The sequence below is a fragment of the Lissotriton helveticus genome, chromosome 3_2, assembly GCF_964261635.1.
Source record: "Lissotriton helveticus chromosome 3_2, aLisHel1.1, whole genome shotgun sequence".
In the NCBI taxonomy this organism is placed as follows: domain Eukaryota; kingdom Metazoa; phylum Chordata; class Amphibia; order Caudata; family Salamandridae; genus Lissotriton; species Lissotriton helveticus.
In genome coordinates, this window is record NC_136062.1 from 269,516,850 (window position 1) to 269,539,070 (window position 22,221).

Genomic DNA, 22,221 nt, shown 5'->3' on the forward strand with positions numbered 1-22,221 from the left:
ATGGATAATAGAGGTTTGCAGGTAAGTAAATCAAACGAATTTTGTTGCGCGCACTGCATCCCCAAATGCAATGCAGTGCGTGCAACGAAATTCGTTTGATTTATTTAAATGTTTACTTACCTGCATACCTCCATTATCCATACATTACTAACCCCCACCCTGCCCCTCCCCCTCCCCACGTCACCGCCCCGGCAGGTACTCCCCTACCGACCGCGGCTGGGTCTGAGGGACCTGCTTGGCAGTGCCTGGGACAGTTCGCCACCTGGCTGTGTAAAAAAAGCCAAGTGGAGAAATGCTAAGTGCGCATGATGGTTTGGCCGGCCCTAGACGGCTGGCCAAACTGTCTGCGCACTTATGGTGCACCAAGCCCACCTCCTCCCTCTGACGAGAGCCCAGCACCGCCCGCCCTAACCTGGCTCCATACTAAAAATAAAATTATAACATTGTGCTATTAACATTTTAATTTTTCTTTGTACTGCTCAGAGAGCAGTGGGGCGGCAGTCCTCTGCCTTAGGGAAGGAGCCGCCGCTTCAAGACACTTCAGAAAAGGATAGCTTCTTCGAGAGATATTTTAGAGTTTGGGGGTTCATGGCTTTGCATTCAAGACAGGCAGTTCTCGTAGAGCAGAGTGTCTTGACTGGAAGCCAATTAAGGTAGGCGAGTGCTGGGGTAAGGTGGTCAGTTTCTAAGCGTTTGTGAGAAAAGTGGTCACTGCATTTTGTTGATAGAACTACTTAAGTAGAGCGAGTCCATTCTATGTTTCGGTAAACTGCTGAGAAAGGGCACTGACTTATCAAGACGAGAGACTACTATAGCCTCAATTACTAACTTCAAACCAAAGTGAAAGTAAATTTGTTTTGAAGAAATAAAGATGACTAGTTTGACGTGATTCTATCTGTATAATTTATAAATATGTACTAAAAATCAAAATACGGCCACAAATAAATGACTGGAAATTTATTTTTATTAATTTATGAGGCCCAATTTTATCGGCATGTGTGATATCATATGCCTGATCAGTTTCTCTACTGCATTGGTAAAGTGTCTCTGTTTTGGTACTCTCTCAGTATGGCTGTTGCTGCATGGGGGTTGAGATCTTGCTCGGAGTGGTTCTCCGGCAGATGCGAGTTATATAACAGACTCTCCCCAGGGCTGATTTCCCATAGGTCCCCCAGGTGTGAATCCAAAAGCAGCTTCATGGGATGCGTCTGGAAAGATGTGCACACTTTAATGTGGTTATACTCTGAGGAGGAAAAATGTGCATGCCTCGGACCGCTGTGCCGTGCAACACTACCCTTTACAGAAGACTGCCAGATGTACCTGCGCAGAAAGACTATCAGAAAAGGAAGCGGAGCTACCGTCCCACTTTTGTGCCCGGCATGCCCATGCGCCATGACTTGTCCTCTGTTAGTCAAGAGTGAGACCGTGAGCCATCGTTTCCATCATCCACCTCAGTCTGTCTAGCCTACTCTTTTTGTCCTTTTTAAAGAAAAAAATACCTAACTGGAGGATTCTAAACTCCTTCCGATGGGCCTTTCCGGCCCCTGGAGATATTAATCACATCAAGGCCTATCCTGACAACAAAAGGAGGAGGCCACAAACCATGTTATGATCCTACTTGAGGGTACCTTTAAGAACGCGTAGCTTCAGCACACATCTGTCCCGGGAGGAAGGGGGTGTGCCGGCACACCACATGTGGTGGCACCGACGGTCTCGCTCTGCCCCAGTGGTGGCGAGAGTCCTGCTGGTGGCTAGAACTCCTGTTTCCACTGTAGGTTCCTGGAGCCATAAGAGGCCATTGGGAGCAACTGACAGAATGAAGATATCCAATTGAAGTTTGTCGTAGAGGCCACAATGCCCACGGGGTGGTCTAAAGTCCAGATCACGATTCTGGGACACAGTGTCCAGCAGAAACAGTGGCGACGAGCATTGTTTTTCAACTCCTCAAACACTTGCCTAAACATTCGAGACAACGACACTATTAGAAGCATCGTGAAGTCATGATCTAAGTTAAAGGTGTAACGATAGGTCTTCTCCGTTTTTAAACAATATGAATAAAAAACACAAACTAGAATAAAACAAATGGAAAATATCCAAAGCAAAAGAGTAAACCAAGATATGCATTAAACAGTGACACATTATTGTAACTACAGTAACTCTAATTATATTCTTCCTTGTGTTTTGCCAAAAACTATGCTGACATTGCCATAGTGCAAACTATGGTTCACTGGACTTATTAAGTTTATAATAATGCCAGCTGCTGAAGATATTCCAAAGTTCATTCTCTTACAGTAAAATAAGACTTTCTGAGAAGAGTATAATATACGGTGATTCCTTATCTAACTCGAGGGGATGGTATCTGTTAGTCAGATCCATCTTTGAGAACAGAAGTTCCCCCTGAGCAAAGGATACCAATAAACTTGGGTCAGGTGGCATTGCACCCTGTCTCCCAGCAGCAGCTCAAGGTGTTGCTCTCTTTGAAAGGCGGTGTTTGGTGCTCACATATCCACAGATGCACACATCTTGTCTGTAACCTATTGTGGAGCTGCCACAATTGGGTCTGGGGTTGGACCAGCACTAGCTTGATTATGTCTCGTCCCAAAATATTCTGTATTTCTTCTACTTTCTTTCCTAGGTGGATTGCCACCCGTCTTTGATTCTGCCCTATGTGTCATTCTGGCTCATTAATTTGTAGAGCAAATTGAGTAGTTTTAAACTTTCCATGCAGTTGAAGCAGTAGTGGAAATTGCTCCATAATTTGATGTTCTTTTGCAATCCTATAAGCCAGAGCCATACCGAACCCATAATTTCCACAATTGCGTTAATTAACAGACAAGGAGCTTGAATCTGCTTCTCAGTACATATATCTCTTCTTGAGATGCTCTATTTCCATGTTATCGGTCCCTCAAATTTTCAAACAGATTGTGAAATCCTCTGCTAAAATATGTTGATGTTGGATGGGGCCTGTGTAGAGATTTAGGGATAATTTTGTAGAATTCTATTGCATATATTAAGTTACAGGTTGCTCCACTCGCTAACACAAAGGTTTTTTGATGCAGACCTACCTGCAAATGGACCAACGTTGTTTTCTTTATGTGACTTCGCCCCATAAAATGTATATTTTCCATCTTTTCTGTCTTCGGTAGATTTCTTTTTCAGAAGCAGTGTCTCTTCACTATGTTCCATTTCTTCATTCTCCCTTTGCTTGACATATTGCCACTTTCTTCTGGTATCCTTCACAAGTGTCAAGTTTTCTCCAGGTTTGGTGACTCCTCTGCTCTCCCAAGAATGTTAGCCTGCATTTATAGCATGTCTCACTTTCTTCTATGTTTTCTTGCCAACTTTCCTTGGACACTTCTGTACTTTTTTTGCCAGTCATTTTCATTTTTCGCACTTGCTAAATAACGTTCTTGTTCCCTACCTCCATGCCTTGCTGCATCTCTTGCTTCAGTTTTTGATAGTTATAGAATTTTTGTTAGTTCCATATTTTCTTTTAATAACTTGACGTTAGTTGAGTAGTATCTTATTATTTGCAATCCTATGGCTTCGTCATTGCTAAACGCACAAAAACCACAGCAAGTCACCAATTTTCGTAGACGTGTGGCAAACCTGTCTATTGTTTTATCCTCCATCTGACATGCAGTAATGGAAATGTATCCCTCACAAACAATATTTCTCTAAGGGTAAAATCACTCTTTTAAACATTTTAATATTTTGAATATCTGATTTGTTTGTCTGACTCTGCCATATTGATAAGAGCCTGATCGGACTCAGAAAAGGAGCATCTTGCGCCTTTGCGCATGCATTAGGCGACCTTATTGTGGCCTTGTTTCTCCATGCGCCCTGTTTCTGATGTTCTTTTTGTGTGTGCACCAGCTGATATTTTGACATCGCTTGCTCGAGCGTTCTTGTGCACACGTTTTCGTTGCTCAGCAGTTGCTGTGCCAAAATTCTATATTTATATTCATTCTGTACTTATATTTTCTTCCTACAGCTCTGCGTCTCCCAATTTAGCTGAAGCATCTCCTGGAGGCCATCTTCCGATTACTTGCTTGTGTTTTTGCTAGATTCAATTTCCTCAGGGGAGTTATTTCTCAGTTTATTTGTAGTTCAGGTGCTTGTCCCGCTCGTAGTCCTTGTCAAGTGGAGGCAGCCGAGGTCAACGAAGAGTTAATTTAAAGTCAGCAACCCGCAGCAGGGCAATGGTGTAACATTTTTGAACTCCTCACCTGCTGCTATCCTAACCAGACCTAAAAGTTCTAGACAGCCACTCTTGCTTACCCTTCCTGCTTGTCGAATGTCTGCAACTATTACTTCCTGGTCAGCTCCCAGTGCTACATAATCACTTCCGGCTGCAAGCGCCACTCTGCCAAGGCCGGATGGCTGTGAGCATCACTCCCCTTGGCGATCGATCCTGAGGAGTGACTGCTTCAAGATAATTAAACTAAAAGCATGCACTTTTATTGATCAGAGTTTTGAAATTTGAACTCCTTCCCATAAAGAAGAATGATCAATCCATTAACGGCTGCGCTGAAGGGCTAAAGGAACTCCATTAATATGGCGGGCTAGCGGGGTCTGCGGTCAGGGCACGAAGCAAGAAGAGAGGCCTTCTCCAGTTAAAGATATAAAGACATCACACACAGGAGGGGATTGTGCACTTCACTGCCCTGACTCTGGGCATTAGCTGGCTTATCGGTAGGCAGACGGCGAATGCAGAGGCGTCTATGAGGCCTGCTTTGAACAGTGCAGGGACTTGCAGAGCCCATGACAAATACTGTTCCAACAGAGTGCAGGCTTGTCATTTCACCAGCAATTTGCTGGCGTCACCCGTATTTTGGTTTAAACACCTGCAAAAATGGGATCCTGCCCACATAAAGACTGAGTTCCCCTTGCCAGGCCCGGAGTTAGAAAAGAATAAATGAGTGTATTTACTTGCAAGTAATAATCGCCACCTGGCACCAAAAACCGGTCCTGGGATGCTTGTGTCCTGGGTCAGGGTGGACCTGGCGTGGCAGTTCGGGATGGACTGTTCACATGAGAGGCAGGGTCAAGACTGATTTGCATATGGCTGGGTCCAAACTGAGGTGGCATTGTGAGCAAAGGAACGATGGGTTGGGATGCTACCCTGAGCAATTGCCAGTGGTTTGACAAATTGCAAATATTCCTCCCATTACCTTTTGTGTGTTACAGGCCCCAAAAACTGGCCTTGTTTGTGTAGCACTGCAGTTTCCTAACCTATGGCTCACAAAATTAAATAATATTAACAGATTGCTAAATTGTATGTAGAGAAGCAAAATTGAAAATATTTAAATGTTCCGTCAATGTGAAAGAAGTTGAAATTCCTGGCTAAATAATCAGTTGGTTTTCTCAGACTGATTTGTGGGAGCAGTGCAAATGCATCAACCAGAATATAGTATGGAGCTGGGTGTCATCTGCTGAAATTAGAAAAGCCATTTAGATTGTATTTTTATATTTGTTTGTGACTTGAATAAAATATGTCATCATTTGGGTATTTGTGTTTTGAATGCTTGTTTCTGTACTTGTGTGTGATTGGTTTGAAGTTCAAATCATCGAAATCGCTTAAGCTGGGGCTCTGAATTCCAGTAATGACTCAGTGGGGATCAGTGGATTCCAATAATGATTCTGTGGGGGGTCCCCAGATTTCAGTAATGAGTAAGTGGGGGTTCACAGAAGTCGAAAGGTTAAGAAGCAATGGCGTAGAGGATGTGTGGGATCTTCTATCGTTGACCCTTTCCCATGTTCAGTCCATGCAACATGAGAGTAAACAGTGAGGGAGCAGGGATCCAGGCCAAACCTGCACTGCTGCTGGGCTCTTGTCCTGCTCCTGGCACCATGGAGGAGCCCTCTCAGTCCCTGCGGCTCACACTTTACTGGCACAGTCAGAGTAAACTGCTCCCACGCCAATGACCCTCCTAAATGCCTGACTTCACCCGACATTGTTAAGTCTAGAGGTGGAGAGGTGTGAGAGAGTGCCTGTCCCTGCTAGAGGAGTGTCTGGAAATGTTACTGAATCGCTCACAATGTTTCATAATCTCTTCCGGCTGCAAGCTCTCCTCTTCCAAGAGCATCACTCATCTTAATGATGACCAATCCTGGTGAATGACTGGTTCAGAAAATGTAAACTAAAAGCAAACATTTGGGTTGATCAGAGTTCTGAAATACTAACTCCTTCCTGTAAAGAAGAATGATGAATCCATCAACTGCTGTGGTGAAGGGCCTTCTCCATGGATAAGGCAGGGTACCGGGGTCTGCGGTCGCGGCACCGGCTCTGATGAAAGGTCTACTCTTCAGAGCACGCGATGCAATGTGAGCAGGAGCCTTTCTATTTATTGCCAGCGCACACTTCTGAAGACCACCCAAGGCCATGAGAGTACAAGCACACACAGCAACTATTTACAGTCAGGAAATGCCTGGTGTACTGGAAGAGAGCTGCAGGCTTTGTAAATTCTGTCTGAGTGCTGTGACCAGGTGTTGTTTGCTGCCCAGCAGCTCAGAGGAGGGCATTTATTCACCAGAATGAAGGGGTGGTAAGATTCAGAGGTGTGACCAATGCCAGGGTACTCTTTGACTAGGTTCATTTAGGTTCCATAATGATTTAGTAATACTGAGATTTAAAGGCTCTTGTTGTGTATTTATAGGCTTGGCTCTGTCTCACTCCGAACAGATTACGTGTTTTTGTTTAAATCCCTTTACCGGCTCAATGAGGAAGAAGGGACAGCATTGACTATGAGATGCAGCTAAGGCCTGGTCTTCAGGGGTTGGGATCTCGCCTACTTCGAAAAGAGGCACCACACAATGTAAGCAACAGGAACTTAAGCTCCAGACAATGTGATATGTGATATGTGTTTGTATTTATATAGCGCACTTCTACCCAGAGGTCTCGTAGCGCTGTATTCATACCGCTGTGGAACCCATCCTGGTTTCCTGTGAAATCCTGGGCACCCCCAAGGTGAAGCCAGGCATCCAAGCGCTGCTGGGGCCGTTGTGGAGATTAAGCAAGCTATTGCCCAGAGTCACAGAGTGGGACCCATGATTAGACTAGGCACCGAGGCGAGAATTATCAGGTCCGGGGAAATTGAGTCCAAGAACCGCCGAGGCGGGAATTGAACCCTGGTCCCGGGCCAGACCTCTGCATCAGGGTCTGCCGCTCTAACTATTGAGCCACGCTTCTCCACCCACATCACTTCATCAAATGCACAGAAGCAACACAGAGGAAGCACTACCAGGAAATTGACCCCATGCAGTGAAACCTATAACTCCAGCCTGACCTGATTAAAGTCCCTCTTCAAGTATAGAATCAAGACCAAACTCTGCACACACTTAGTTAATGCACCCAGTTTCAAGTCACCAGAGAACAGAAATGCTCTGAATGGTAGCATATTGCATTATTCAGATAAAAGTTTTTCTAGAATAAGAGAACTGACAACAAAACAAAACAATCACGTCAGAAAGAAGTGCCTGCACTCTTTACTTGGCCACTGCCGTAAACATCACTATGGATAATGAAACTCCTAATGAAGCATTGAAAGAAGTTTGTGGACCAGAAGATCAAGAATGCCATGCCTGGATTTGTTATGAACCTCACTCAGCAAATCTATAGTTGGTCAGCAGCACCGAGCCTCAAATGTTCCACGCCTACGGATGTAGGCGATATCAATGCAGATGACAATTGCACAGCAAGTTGGGCATGCACATATTGCCACGTAGCATCTATTTCACAGTTATTCATGCAGAGTAGCGGGGAAGCTATGAGTTTACCAACTGAGCAGCAGGAGCAGCCATCTCAAGCTGCTGGTGTATCCCAGTACAATGCTCCAGCGACATTACTCGCACCTCAAGGCAGCTGCATTGGTTTCCTTGAAATATATTCCAAGTTCTTCATAGTGAACTGTGCCTAGTACAGAAAGGGTTCCTGCTGTCCTTAACAGGACACTTGGACCAGTGCACTCTTCGTAAGACTTTTGGATCATCGAATCGCCTTTGCCATACTTTAGTAGAGAGTGGCTGGTGGAAGCTCTTCTTGTGCTCCAATAATATAGCCTTATAGCCCGCCGTAGAGGGCTATACCGGCTATTAAAGGCCCTCTCCAGCGTTAAAGGCCCCGAGCCGAAGGCGAGGGCCTTTAACAAGGGAGAGGGACTTTAATAGCGGTATAGCCCATCTATGAAGGGCTATAAGGCTATTAGAACATTCAGTCACTAGAGGACAGAATGTTCTGACAAAAAAAACAAAGCCTTTTGGAAGCGTGAGGGGATTGGAATCCCCTCAGGCTCCCTGAAGCCTTTGTTCAGAGCCAGAGCTGTGAACAAAGAAACATTAGAATGTTGGAGCTCCAGGCTTATACCAGCCATTATAAGCCCAGAGCACTCCATTGTTTTCAATGGAGCTCCCAACATTCCAATGTTCTAATAATATTTAGATATTGCATTCATATAGCGCTCATAATCACTGTCCGTTGTCTAAACGCATTAGATTGATCGGCTATCCCAATATGTAGAGGACAAATTAGAACATAATTTCTTTTTAAGGGACTAAAGCTTATATTTTGTAGCGCTATTGGAAAATTAGATTCAACAAGTATCTTTAGACATCTTTCCTCAGTAAACAGAAGATTAAAGAAGAGTGAGGCATGACCATATCCTGTATATATCTGGATGACTTGCTGTGCATAAACATAGTTATATCAATTATTTTTACTCTCCAGCTACCATAGCACATGATCCAACATTTTTAGATTGAATATAAGATGGACACCCATATTTCAAATAAGCCATATTGTGGCAATATGTTTTTGAATCTTTCTATATATGTGTAGTTATGGTTCAGCCATACTTTTCATTGAAAGTGCATGTGTTGATCTGCTTATTACAAATGGTCCAGTGCACGGATATGCACGAAACTTGCCTGTCTAATAACTCAGCTAAGTTTTGGCATGCAAAGTTTCTTGAATATACGTCCATGGGAAAAAGTTAAGGGGGGTGGGGGTGAAAAAGTGTATCATTTCCAGTTTTACCTCCAAAGGGACATTTTGACAAAACGGTGCAAACTTACAGAATGATTTACACCATACTTTGAATAAAAGTAGAATATTACTCGTAAAGCACGCTTTTTTTTATTTTGTATACATCCGGTCAGTAATTTTAGATATATGTGTCTTTATAAAAAGCTGCCTGATGAGATATATGGGTTAATACTTTTGTGCAATTTGTCAGTTGAAATTCCATTTCTTAATTTGCTAATAACTTTGGAACTGCCAGACGAATATGCCTGAAATATGGCAGGGTGTTGTGGGGAGGCGGGAGAAATGTTAGTTTTCTAATAAGTTTGGCACAGTGTGCTAAAGGTGCTCGAAATTCAGCATAGGCAAGGAAGGATTGTTTTTCTATTGGCAAATCGAGTTTTCTTCAAACCCATCATGGGGCAGGTGCACATTTAAAAGTGGTGGGTATAACATTTATCAGTTGCTTATAATGTTAGCACTGTTGAATCTGCATCACATGTGGCAGGTATTTAGCAAGTTTCATCTAGTGCAGGCATGGGGGGGGAGGTCCAAAACATTTTTGATTAGATTTACTAATAACTTTGACACCATCTGATGGATCTGAACACAATTTGGCAGAAATTTGGCAAGTTTAGACTACTCTTGGTTTCCTTATTTTCATGCAGGCCCATCTCTGAGGAGAGGTTTCAGCCACAATCTAAATTAAGTAAATTATAAGAAAAACAATGAAATTCACTGAAGAAATGCAGTTAGTGAGTTTTGGTTCTGGCTCAAAATCACGAAATTGATGGAATTCGCCGGTTAGGCTAAGCAATGCACACACCAACGCCACAACTCACACCGTCCTCCTTGCATCAAACACCAATTTGGCAAAGATACAGTAACAAAAGTGTGATCAAAAAACACATCATGGTGTAATGGATGGTGGCAGGAGTTACAGTGGGTATTGTGTGCTTTTCTAGCCATTGCTGGCGAATTTCAGGGGTATATTTATATCCATAATACAAATGAGCATTCACTAAGGCTCCCCCCAAGATTGCTCTCACTGGTTGATCAATAATCAAAACACAACTCAAGGCTTTGGGATCATAATCCAGTTAAAAAGGAGAAAAGTGAATTCAACTTCTAATTTTAGATTTGATTCCCATCAGTATTACCTAGACTGTTTTCCCAATAAAGCGGTTGTCAAATATGTCATCCAAAATCTTAATATCACATAAGAAGCTCAGCAGAGGTTCGAAATTCAACAGTCTTTCTTCCTACAATATTTTGGTCTAAATTCCCAAAAACGTTAGTCGTTGCTCAGAGAGGAAGTTTGCACTATTTATTTATTTCTATATTTATGGAGTTTCATATAGTGCAAACTTGGCCCCAAGGCATCAGAGCGCTTTACACAGAAGACAGTGGACACAAAAGTTACACACAACAAAATGTAGGCAATTACATGTGTTCCAAATAAAATACAAACAGGTACAGGAAAGACAGACTTTAGTATCAATAGATGTGCATTGGCATAACATGAGCATAGATAAAGGCTAACCAGGATATTGTGCAATATAATCTGTGGTGTTGGCGGGGAGCGCGCATAAAGCACAGCACACTACATAATTGAGTGGCAAGAATGCAAATCGGGAATACCAGGGGGCGTGACTTATCTATGCAATAACGCAATAGATCCTGTGTCATATGATAATCCATAAGTGTAACATATTTGCCTGAAGCACTGTAGGATCATTGCGGTCGCAAAATGATCAAAGCAAAAGAAAACATGAAATCAGAGAAAGATACTATCACAACATGATTGTCCTAAACTCAACAAGATGCTAGTTCCCACTTCATCACCCCCCGAAATTCATATCCCACTTGAATTCCATGCTCTGTATATAAACTAAGACATACAAGATAAACACACAGAACATGACAAAAACAGAGTAAGGCTGGACTATAAGTCCCCACTGAAACACACTGAACAGACTTGGGTTTAGCATGAACAGAAAGAAAAAAATTAAATTCTAATATTGTCAATTCAAGAACCAATTTATTTCACTGTCCCCATAAAAAGATGTCATTTGGGGAATGGAGTGTTGAACCAAGGGATTGTCCAATGTCCACCCAGATAATTTTGAAGTGATATCATCCCCTCCCCCCTCGCTAGCACCCCCTTGGAAAAACATCAACTCACCTGAACTTTGGGGCCACCGCCCGATATTTTTGAGATGTAACCCATGATATATTTAGCTGCCACAGTTTTCCCAGCACCACTTTCACCACTAGGAGACAAAGACATGAACAGAAACATACATGCATGAGGCGGGTCATGGGAATGACGAGTGAAATGACACAGAAAGGACACAACATGAGATGCCATCATGACCTGATCATTTTAAATGAAGCACACGCGTGCTCCCTCAGTGTCCAGAGCAGGTGGCTCTGAAGTGCTTATCAGTAGTAAATGAACAGGTGCACGAATTGAATACACTACTTGGACAAGTAAGGCACCACAGGGAACATTGATTAACATCCAGGAGTCAGTCAGGAAGAAGTGTTGCTTACCCGGAAACAAAGATGTTCTAACAGATCAGTACTTTTAAAGGCCGGTAGAATAACATGTGACTGACTATACCAGACCTACTGGCCTCTGAAAGTAACTGCCCAGTCTGGAAGATGACATTTCCACATAGGCTGTTTTTTTGTTGTTTTGTTGTTAATGGACTTTTCAAATACAACAAATAGCAAATAGAAAGAACAATACTTGCACTGCGTACTGGAAGTTATGGGGTTTACAAATAACATATCGTAAGAACAAGCATTTGCAATGCAATAGGTCTCACATTTTTAGAGTTCGAGCTATTGGCCCTGTAAGCAACAATGTCTTATGCCTATATGTTTTGGTTTGGAATGTAGTGGATCTATGAACAGAGACGCAGCTGCAGCACTGCCCAGAGGACTAAGAATGAGGAATTACCACTGAGAAAAGGGAAGCAGCTGCAGCACTGCCAATTGGACTTAGAATGGAGGAGTTACCAATGGGACCAGAGAAGCAGCATTGTAAAGGGACTAAGAATGAGGAATTACCACTGTGACCAGAAACATAGCTGCAACACTGCATAGAGGACTAAGAATGAGGTATTACCACTGTGACCAGAGACATAGCTGCAGCACCGCCTAGAGGACTAAGTATTAGGAATTACCACTGGGACCAGAGACGTAGCTGCAGCACTGCCTAGAGGACTAAGTATTAGGAATTATCACTGGGACCAGAGACAAGCTGCAGCACTGCCTAGAGGACTTAGAAGGGAGGAGTTACCGACAGGACAAGAGACACAGCTGCACCACTGCAGCAGTCCCTTCCTGTTTTCAGCTGAAAGAGAGGCTGGATAGACGTGCAGGCACACAAAAGGACCTATGTGGACGGGTGTGTCAGCTCATCTTTATCAAATGCTGTACAGGTATATTTTGTGGTCATGCCTCATTACCCTAGAGTGACATGCCTGAAATGTTTGTCTGGTCTGTCGATCTGCTTCCCCTGTCCCCCTCCTGTCACACCCTTTTTTGTTTTACATTCTGTGGGGAAACCTTAGCTATTGTGAACTATGAGACGTGATGCGCAGCGGAGGGAAAGAAGTGTGTGGGGGTTTCAGAGGAGGCAGATGGACTGACTGCTATTATTCCATCTAACACTAGAGGAAGCAACACCTTGGAGAGAAGGATAGATATTAGTATAAAGCCTTTATTTGCTCAGGGCAGGTGAGTGGTGCGTTAATGAGGCGCCATCTCTAGCTTTCTGACAGATGACGGTCATTGTTTGGCTGCTGCCAGCAGATTGATCGATAGCTAATTGCCCTGCCCTGTAGTTAAAGCTGGCTGTCTACTTTCTTCCGCTAATCTGTCTAATTGGTTGACCTTGGAATGACCCGGCAGAAGTGGAGCTGAATTTGCGCATGCCTTTTCACGTAGTTAAATAAAATCATAAATGGTAATACATATTGGGCAGTATTGATATATTTTTAATTGACAAGCAGACGTAGTGTCTATAAGATACTTACGATCAAGTATATATATATATATATATATATGTATATATATCCAAGAAAGAAGTTACTCAAACAGATAGATTCACCAAAGAACAAAAATATATTTCCACTACTACGTTTCAGCTTCCGCCTTCCTCAGGTAGTTTCAAGATGGTAAGCTCAGTGGCTGCACAGATGACAGAGCTGAATTTTCAAAAAGCATCACGAGTGAAGATTCCATTTGGAATGTGGAATCAATGCAGTCCTGAGAGTTCTTGAGATATGCAGTAATCAGGTTGTATTGTCAGTAATGTTCAGTCCATCTGGATACAATGAGTTTAACGGTACATCCAGAAGTTTTCCCTGGAGTCCAGTAGTTCTTCCTTTGAGAAATGTTCCACGGGGAAAATCTTCAAATCTGATAGTGAATGATCCACAAGGTTAAAATGATTGGCTACAGGCTGGTCAATTTTCTTATTAATTATTGCTGATTTGTGGTTCCTGAATCAATTCGCACTACGGGTAGTCATGACATTTGACCCCCTGAGAACTAAGATTCGACAATCAATTAGTAAACACTGGGCTTTATTGTCGAATAATGATTTCAAGATGCCTCCGCCGAGATTCGCGTTCAAGAGATCCAGCAATCTTAAGGACAAGTTGGTGCACACCCGGACACCAGCAGTCCGAAATACGAATGAGAGCACCATGCCTAAGGGCCATTTTCCATCGGTGTGTTCTCTTACGAAGAAAACTATGAGTGTGGTTCTGTCATCTGGAAGAGAATGGTTTCTTTCCCATTTTAGTAACTGCAATACCACTAATGTGGTGTACAGGCTACAATGTGAGTGTGGCTTGTACTATATAGGCCTTACTACTAGAAAGATCAAAACAAGGGTCCAAGAACATCTGAGCACTATAAAGACAGGCAAACTAACAACGAAACTAGTGCAGCATTGTCATAGCACTAGACACAGCTTTACGTGGGTAGTGCTTGAAAAAGTAATTGGCATTCCACAAAATATTGATAAGATCCTTTTTTCAAAAGAAGCACGTTGGATCTATAAAGAGAAAACCGACCAAGTGGGATTAAATGAAATGATTGAGTGGAATAGGGTTGGCTGATTATTATACTGCCATCTGTGTAGTCCACCCATCATCTATAGATTTGTATTCCTGCCCACTTTGGGGTAAATGAGTTAGTCGTGTCTCCTGTTGATACCTTGGAACATTATTCTGGTGTTTAAGGATTTCCAACAGCAACTGAGTACCTCCTGTGGCAATATTGTGGCTCCCAAAAAAATAAGGAATTATTGTGGATAAAATGCTCGATATGGAAATATGGTGGCAAGTTTCTTTAATTTTTAATTTTCAGCTTTACGATGAGACCTGGCAAGAAGTAAGAAGAAAAAGACTTGAGTCATAATAATGCGCAAGAGTCGCTTCATCAAAGCCTTATCTGCGCATTGACAATGTTTTTTTTTTTTAAATCGGGAAAGGGAGAAAAAAGTTTTAGATTGACACTGTGTGAGAAGTAAGGCTGTTCGATTCCCTTTTTTTATATATAAAAGAAAGAACAGGTCTATAAGTTAATTGTTACAGGCAGAACTTCTGTCTCCTATGTTAATTAAAAATGGATATGAGTTTTTTTTCCTAATTTACGTGTGTTAAGACGAAGATCCATGGATGTCTCCTAATTCAAAATGGCGACAGCGATCTCGCGAGATCACGCGAGGGGCCGCGCTAGCCGAAACATAAAATGAGCCGGCGTGGGTTGAAACGTTAAGGAGGAGACAATACGCTCCATGAGGCCTCGGCCGGTAAGGTTGGCAGGAGACCGGGCTTTAAGGTCTATGGCGGCATAGGTAAAATTGCTTGCTATATGCTTAACGGGCTGGAAGGTGCCGAGAGGTTGTAACTCGTGCTATTTGTAAACGCGGCTAAGAGGGATTTTGGTAGACCACTGTTACTGTAAAATTCGGAACTATGTCGGATAGAATGAGAGACTTTCCGAGAGTACATTCTGAGGCGGCAATATGCACAGGTGATAGATCCTTTGATAACGTAATAGGCTTGTGTGGGGATAATGGCCTCTGGACGGGAGACGCCCGGCCCCCGTTCCCGGGGCCAAAATTGGCCTCTGGACGGGAGACGCCCGGCCCCGTTCCCGTTTTTTTTTAACTGTAAAAACAAATGTCATTTGAGGTGTCATCAATGATGTCATTGACCATGTCATGAATGATGTTATATGTGACATCATCAGCAGTGCATTACTGTGGCGTGAGTTATAGTTAGCTCAACTAACTATAACAGCGGAATTTCTCTAGTTTTGTACAAGTGAAATGTCCAACTAACTATAACATCCCTGAAACCTATAGATTTTCAGTGAATATATATACGTGTGTTTAGTTTTATTTTAGCTACAGCCCATCTGTTTTCAGTGACTTCAGGGCACAACGCAGACAAACAATGCAAACATTAAGGACTGAGGACTGAATAAAACAATAAACAGCTGATGCGTGGTTAGATTCATGTACCTCGCTGACATGGTAGTGAAGTGCAGATGGGCGCCAGGGGCATGAATTCCATGCATAGCACAGGTGACTAAACAATTTTGCACTGGTGATAGGTCAATTTTGCACGAGTACAGACCTTCTAGTTCAAAAAGTCATTTTCATTGAGTGTGAAATGCAAGAACAACATTTTCACCAAATGAAATTACGCTCTGCCATGGTCGGTTAGTTTAAATGGTGGTGCAAGATGAGTCTCAGGAGCAAGTTTGTTCAGTCACAAGTAAAATCATTGCCATTTCAAAAGGCAGAAACGGAAGAGAGTGAGGAGCCCTGGCATAATTATTTATCATTGGACCTGGGTTACAGCTTGAGTGAAACTTACAGTGTAGTGATCATAAATGAAGCTGTGTTTACACGGCGAGATTTTATGCATGTCCTAAACAAGCATAGGGGTTGCATGCACCGCAGAACACTTGTTCTACCTGAAGCCTACTTCTGCAAAACGAAGCAGTGTTGCAAGGGTACAGTACCACAGCCGGTCACTAGGTGTCTATTGGGACCTCTTTTGGACACATATGCTAATGCACCCTGCAACATGGCTGGGCAAAGGATATGGCGAAGAGGTGAGGGCTGACGACTGGTGAGCTATGGATACGTGTTCAAATCTGCAGTAGGCTCAACAACCTGTGATAATGGGCTGATTGTGTTTAATTTCCCCGAGCCCATGGCTAGGTGCGCTATATAAATAGAAGTGTTTAATGTAAAATAACATAAGAATTCAATGCAGCATTTTCAGGGGTAGGCAAGCAGTGTCTTGCAGGGGGTGGGGCTAGAAGGCAAAGGGATATTAAACAAGGGCACTGCATAGCACATTATGCGCAAAGTAATCAAAAAACAAAAAACAAGCAAAACAGCAGTGGCCTCGGAGGGGTGGTGGGGCCTGCAAGCAGTGCTGTGGGAGGGTGAGGGGGAGGCATGGGGAGATAAAGCTATGGCAAGCAAATGATGACCGAAGCTTCTTTCCACAAGTACACAGAACAGTTAAGGAGCAAAGAGGCAGGCAAATTGAAAAGTATAAATACCATGAACAGTAAGAACACACATAAGAGGCATGCATGCATAAGAGGGCCAGTCCTTTTGGGAGGATACAAAAGTCCAAAAGAACGGACTACTAAGTGCATTCACCAATGAAAAGCCAGCATTTCTAAAGGACAGCAACAGGAACGATGGGTGTTTTTTCGAGCCCATATCCTAGATACCAAAAAGCCAGCACAAGCGCTGTCTAGGCGAGACCTAAAAATTAGTCACATTCAGGCAATCTGTGAGATGGGTGCAGCATGTGTCCGCCAAGGTCAGTTTCAAGCAAGAGTCTCGACGGCGGATTGCGGAGCTTAGTCTGAGTGGAGTAGAGTGTCAGGGAAGTCATCTATATATCATGTGGTACTGTTTGGTGCACCCCCCACCCATCACCCTGGTCGCCATGTACTGCTCAAATGGAGCCTATATGTCCCCTGGTCTACTGGGTGCCAGCATAAGGGCCCAATAGTCCTCAAGCCACTCCTGTCATTATGCAAAATCAGCCAGCCAGGTTCTGACAGTGGGCAACTCATAGGCTAGTTGCTCTCTGCAACCAGATGTCAAGCCACGGCATTATTTAATATATAATAAAAGCATAAACGTTAAAGAGCGTTTACAGCAAACACAGCTTTGGGGAGTAAGAGTCTGGCTACGAAAAGGGTAAGAGTAAACAGGTGGGAGGGGAGTGAGGGACCAAGATGTGCACAACTGTAGATGAAAAGGCAACCCACTCCCATGGTCAGGGGTCTACTTGCAGGGGGGGGAGGGAGGGATATCATGGCACACGAAGCATGGCAAGAGAGAATTCCCTTATATCTGTTTATAAGACAAGGTTGCCCCTACCCACTCACAAAAAGGAAGGCATGCAAGCACCAAGTCTGACATGTAGACCCCTCCATGGTGGGGATGAAAAAATTACCTGCCTGTGCCGACCCAAGCACAGCAAGAAAGACTGCCAGGGCACCTAAAAGTAGGAAGGACTGCCGCAGCACCAAGCCTGGCAGACAGGCCTCCCAAAGGGGTGGGTGAAGCAAAGTTTAGCATGCCCCAGTGCCAGCAATAGGAAGCCTTTTGTGCATGTGTAAGAAATGCAGGCATAGCTGCCAGTGCTTAATTTGAGCCGGTGGTTTCCAGTGCTCGGCAAAACGGCACCTAATTGTCATCACCGGCACTTATGCCAGTCTGCCACATGGTTTTCTAATTTAGAGATTAGCACAACAACAGTAGTTTATTAATTGGATATAGATTAAAATTACCAACAACTGCCGCTCAAGCCATTCCTATAGCTTTGGAGGCCTGGATCAGTGTGAACTATCACATTTGTAGGAGTGTGATGGTTAGTTCTTGTGTTGATGCTGTGATTGGCAACGCTGGAAAGGGCAATGGGATGTGCTAGCTGCATGGGCCGCATGGCAAGGGTCCGGGCTCTTATTTTATTTTTTTACAAATTAAGCACTGGCTGCCGCACGACATGATCATGCCTCTCACTCTTGTGTGGGCCCAACAGCAGCTCTTTGTCACTGAGACACCCTCTGTGGGAGGATGGAGGCACAGGTCGGTTAGGTATGGTATAGCTGATTGGGTATTTTCCACATATCTAAACAATTGTGCATTTTATAGACTTCATGCTTATACATCCTAGCATGCATTTCTAATGAGACGGCCAAACGTAAACATGACCTGTTATTAATAAAGAACAACATTTTGCTGATGCACGAGTAGGTTTATATTATATTTGATGCTGTAAATTGTTTATCCTTGTGGCTTTCAATTCACAGCAAGAAAGATACAACATCCATTCCAGGAGGAGAAAAGAAATTATGATTTTTTAATACAATTGCATGCCGGTGCTTTTCCTTACCTCTATTAACAATAATAATAATCCTACTAATACTGGACAATAGCCATGTCAGTAGATCTTACCGTAGCAGGCCTCCCATATTTTTATTTATTTTTTACAAAAATAAGCAATGGGTGTGAAAAGAAATTTAAAAAAATTAAAATGTTGTAGTCTAAACGTAGCATGTATATGTTTGAAAATAAAATAAACAAAATGATAACTCGCAAAAATAAATGTAAAAAATATTAAATGAAAGAAGAAATTGAAATAGAGATTGGCCTACCGACCTTGTCATAAGGGTGGGCTACACTTTAGGCAAATGTGCATACGCATAATTCTGCCAATCATCGTAAAGTGATCAAATAGCATAAGTGGGCTGACCCATTACCCTATGCTCTATGCTTGGTGGGTAGAAGCAAATTATGAATGACACTTGGAAAGGCCAGTTGATGAAAAAGACTGACGAAGAACCTGTATGTGTACATGAGTGTATTTTTATTATTATTTTTGGGGGAAACATGCAATTGGACAGACAGCTCTAGCCAGACCTAAAATGGCTCTTGTGCTTATAAGGCTGTATACGCAGAGCTAAGAGGTGCTCTCAAATGTGACTGCTATGAAAACGAGGGAGTCTTGAGGTTTGTGTAGAAAGCGCTAAGCTTAAAGACCATGCTTAGCAAAATTTTGCTTGGTAGATACCTTTGATAAACGGCCATTGTTTTGTTTGAAACTTTAAGAAAGCACATTTTTAGTTTGTGAACAAAAAAGCAGTAAACAACAACGTAGCAGTAAATAACAAGCATTAAATAACAACATGCGATCATGACAGTAAAGCAAAACAACTGACTGCTCACTAATAACACTTTGCCTTTATTGCTTTCAAACAGTAAGCAGAAAAGCCAAAATAAGCAAAATCAGCAATTAAAATAATGTTGTGCCAACACATGCATATACACACACACACAACCACCCCACCCCAGAAAGCTACCCTTCATATTGCAATGGCAGTTTAACAAAAGGACTTCTTGATCTCATCACCAAAACCTAATGTGAACACAAATAGGACATTACAGCATCCTCAAAACACAATGTCCTAGACAGAAACCCCATCCAAGCGATGCCAAACCACGAACAACACTTGAAGGACAATGGCTGATGAGAGCTGGACCTAAGCCCACGGCTCTCTATAGTTCTGTAGACTTCTTTTTGATGTATATATGACAAGAGCTCTTGTAACAGACAGGTAAAGTGGTCAGAAGCAAGAACAAATAAGCATTTGCAAGGCAATAGTTCTCGCAATTGCCAGATTTTGACCTATTGGCACTGTAAATCACAATGCCATTTATTTGTGTTTAAAAAAACACCTGCAATAGTAAGGCATTGTCATTTACGATACCAATAGGTCAAAGTTTCTGAAATGCGAGACCTATACCATTGCAAATGCTTTTTGTTGGGGGAGGTTGTTATGGTTGGGAGGAGGTTTAAAGATGGAAGGGGATATGTTGATTAATTGTATAAGCGAGGTGGGAGTTTTGATATGATGTATTTAATTGTGAAATTCAGCTGCATGTCTGTCATGGTCATTCCGCTCGATGGTGTGATCTTTGTGGGGGGAGGGAGAGAGAGAGAGAGAAAATCCAAGGCAAGACATCACTTAATTAAAATGGTTTTACTAATCTGGCCCCCTCAACCAGAGCAGTGTCGGAACCCCATCCAGCTCACATTAAGACTATCATTTTCTGACGCTCTAACTTTCCAATCAGATTTTTTTAAAGCAGATTTTAATATTTTTTACACTCGGCCGATACCTCAATCGATTTGTATTGACCAGTTTTGTGATTGCTAGTCTCATAATGACGTGGTATGTACTAGATGCCTCGTGGTCCAAATATAAAGACGGAGTGATCCAGTAGATCAAAGCGTGTGAGTTTTCCCAATCCTAATGTGAAAACTCTCTGACTAGTTGTCTTTTACTTTAATACTTTTATTAATCGTTCATGATCAGTGCACTCGACAACACATTCAGGGACTGGTGCTCCTCTTGGCACAACTTGCATTCACTCCTAACCAAGTAGGACAAGACAATAACACTTGTGTCTCACACACAACACTATCGATGTTCTACCCTCCAGGACTGCCACTTGGCAATAACCTCCGCCACTGGGACAAGCGCCCCGCCATTCATGTCTCTCTCCACCCCTTGAGTATGCAGCCCCACCTACAATCTCTACCATACTGCACCCTTTCCTTATGCCCCAGTTCCGCCTCAACACATGCAGCGCTCCCTTACTAATATTGTGCATTCATTTATATAGAATACACTGTTATTGTTGCGATTCCCTCACCTCGCGCCTTGCGTACATCCCGGCCGAGGCAGCAGCACCGTAGAGCCACATCGCTAGCAATGCACGCCCTTACTGTTCTTGCCATCGGCAGACACCAGTCCCTCACCTCACGCCTCGCGTACATCACACCCGAGGCAGCAGCACCGTAGAACCACATCGCTGGCAATGCACGCCTTTACTGTTCTTACCATCGGCAGACACCAGTCCCTCACCTCGCGCCTCGTGTACATTGCGGCCCGAGGCAGCAGCACCCTAGAGACACATCGCAGGCAATGCACACCCTTACTGTTCTTGCCATCGGCAGACACCAGTCTAGCCTTCATGTCACTGACTGCTTGGGTGAAAGCAACCGCACGAGAAAACAAGACGCAAACCTCTCAAGGAAGGGGGGCTCGAGCGTGAGGCAAGGACACAACGTGAAGAGACACAGCGCGCATGCGCTGCAACGCTAGGCAAGTGGCGGGGCCTAAGGGAGACAGGGTGGTCCCTAACCCCACTCCCAAAGAAACCCGACAGAATACCAACTACTATAGATCTCGCAAGCGATCAGCACATGCGCTGCAACGCAGGCGAGACCTAAAAAGCATCTAGACACAGTTATAACAAATAATCTATATACATTGACAAATACAGTAAACAACTTAATTCTGTGTCTCTGTTGCAAACCAAAGGCAGACTCTACTGCCAAGAGAACCCTTTCATCCTAAATCACCACAGCCCTATAACCCAAGGTGCCCCCTTGTTCATCCCTGCACAGTGTGGTAGGCACCTAGAGGTGCCTGCCACGTGGTGCAGGGATGAACACAATCTCCCATTTCCCTATAGGAGCATGTGCTAAGGCCTGCTTTACAGCCACAGCACAAGCTCCCATAGTGAAATGGGAGTATGCGTCCGCACCATCTGCGGTCGCAACGTTAATTATGAGGTTGGGACCTCCGACCAGAGGTCAGTCCAGTTTCTGCAATGATGTTGGTTGGAGGCAACTAAGACCAACATCATAATCGGTCCCTCAGTCTGAAAGTACAACCACCAGTCCCAGGCCATTGAGCTATTCCAGAGGGAGTGAGTGGGACGCCATTGGGAATTGGTGAGTAACGGGGAAAGCAGCCAGGGCTGGAGTGGCCATAGCGGGCACTGGGCGTTTCCCAGGTATGCCGCTAGGGTGGGGTCTGGTTTTGGGCCCCTATGGGCCAGTTTTTGTTACCGGGGGTTGGCAATATCGGCACCCTGTAACAAAATCGTCCGAAACCGGCCGTCGCAAACTGCTCTGGTGCACTCCCCATCACCCCGGGAGGGAAGCTAAGCAGTTTGCCTGGTCCGGTTTCTGTTCCCAGTCCGGCCCTGAAAGCAGCACACAAGGCAGGGTGACAGGGGAGCAAGCAAACAAGCGAGCAAGAACAATACAAAGCAC

At 43.6% G+C, this 22,221-nt stretch overlaps 1 protein-coding gene across 2 annotated transcripts in view; it reads right to left on the reverse strand.

Annotated features, from left to right (window-relative positions):
- Positions 1 to 22,221, reverse strand: part of MYO1E (myosin IE) — a 616,637-nt gene that overhangs the window by 344,382 nt on the left and 250,034 nt on the right. For both annotated transcript variants that reach the window (XM_078685186.1, XM_078685185.1), the window contains exon 5: positions 11,205 to 11,292. In XM_078685186.1, coding sequence (XP_078541312.1) covers positions 11,205 to 11,292 — 88 coding nt within the window. The remainder of the gene's footprint in view (positions 1 to 11,204; positions 11,293 to 22,221) is intronic.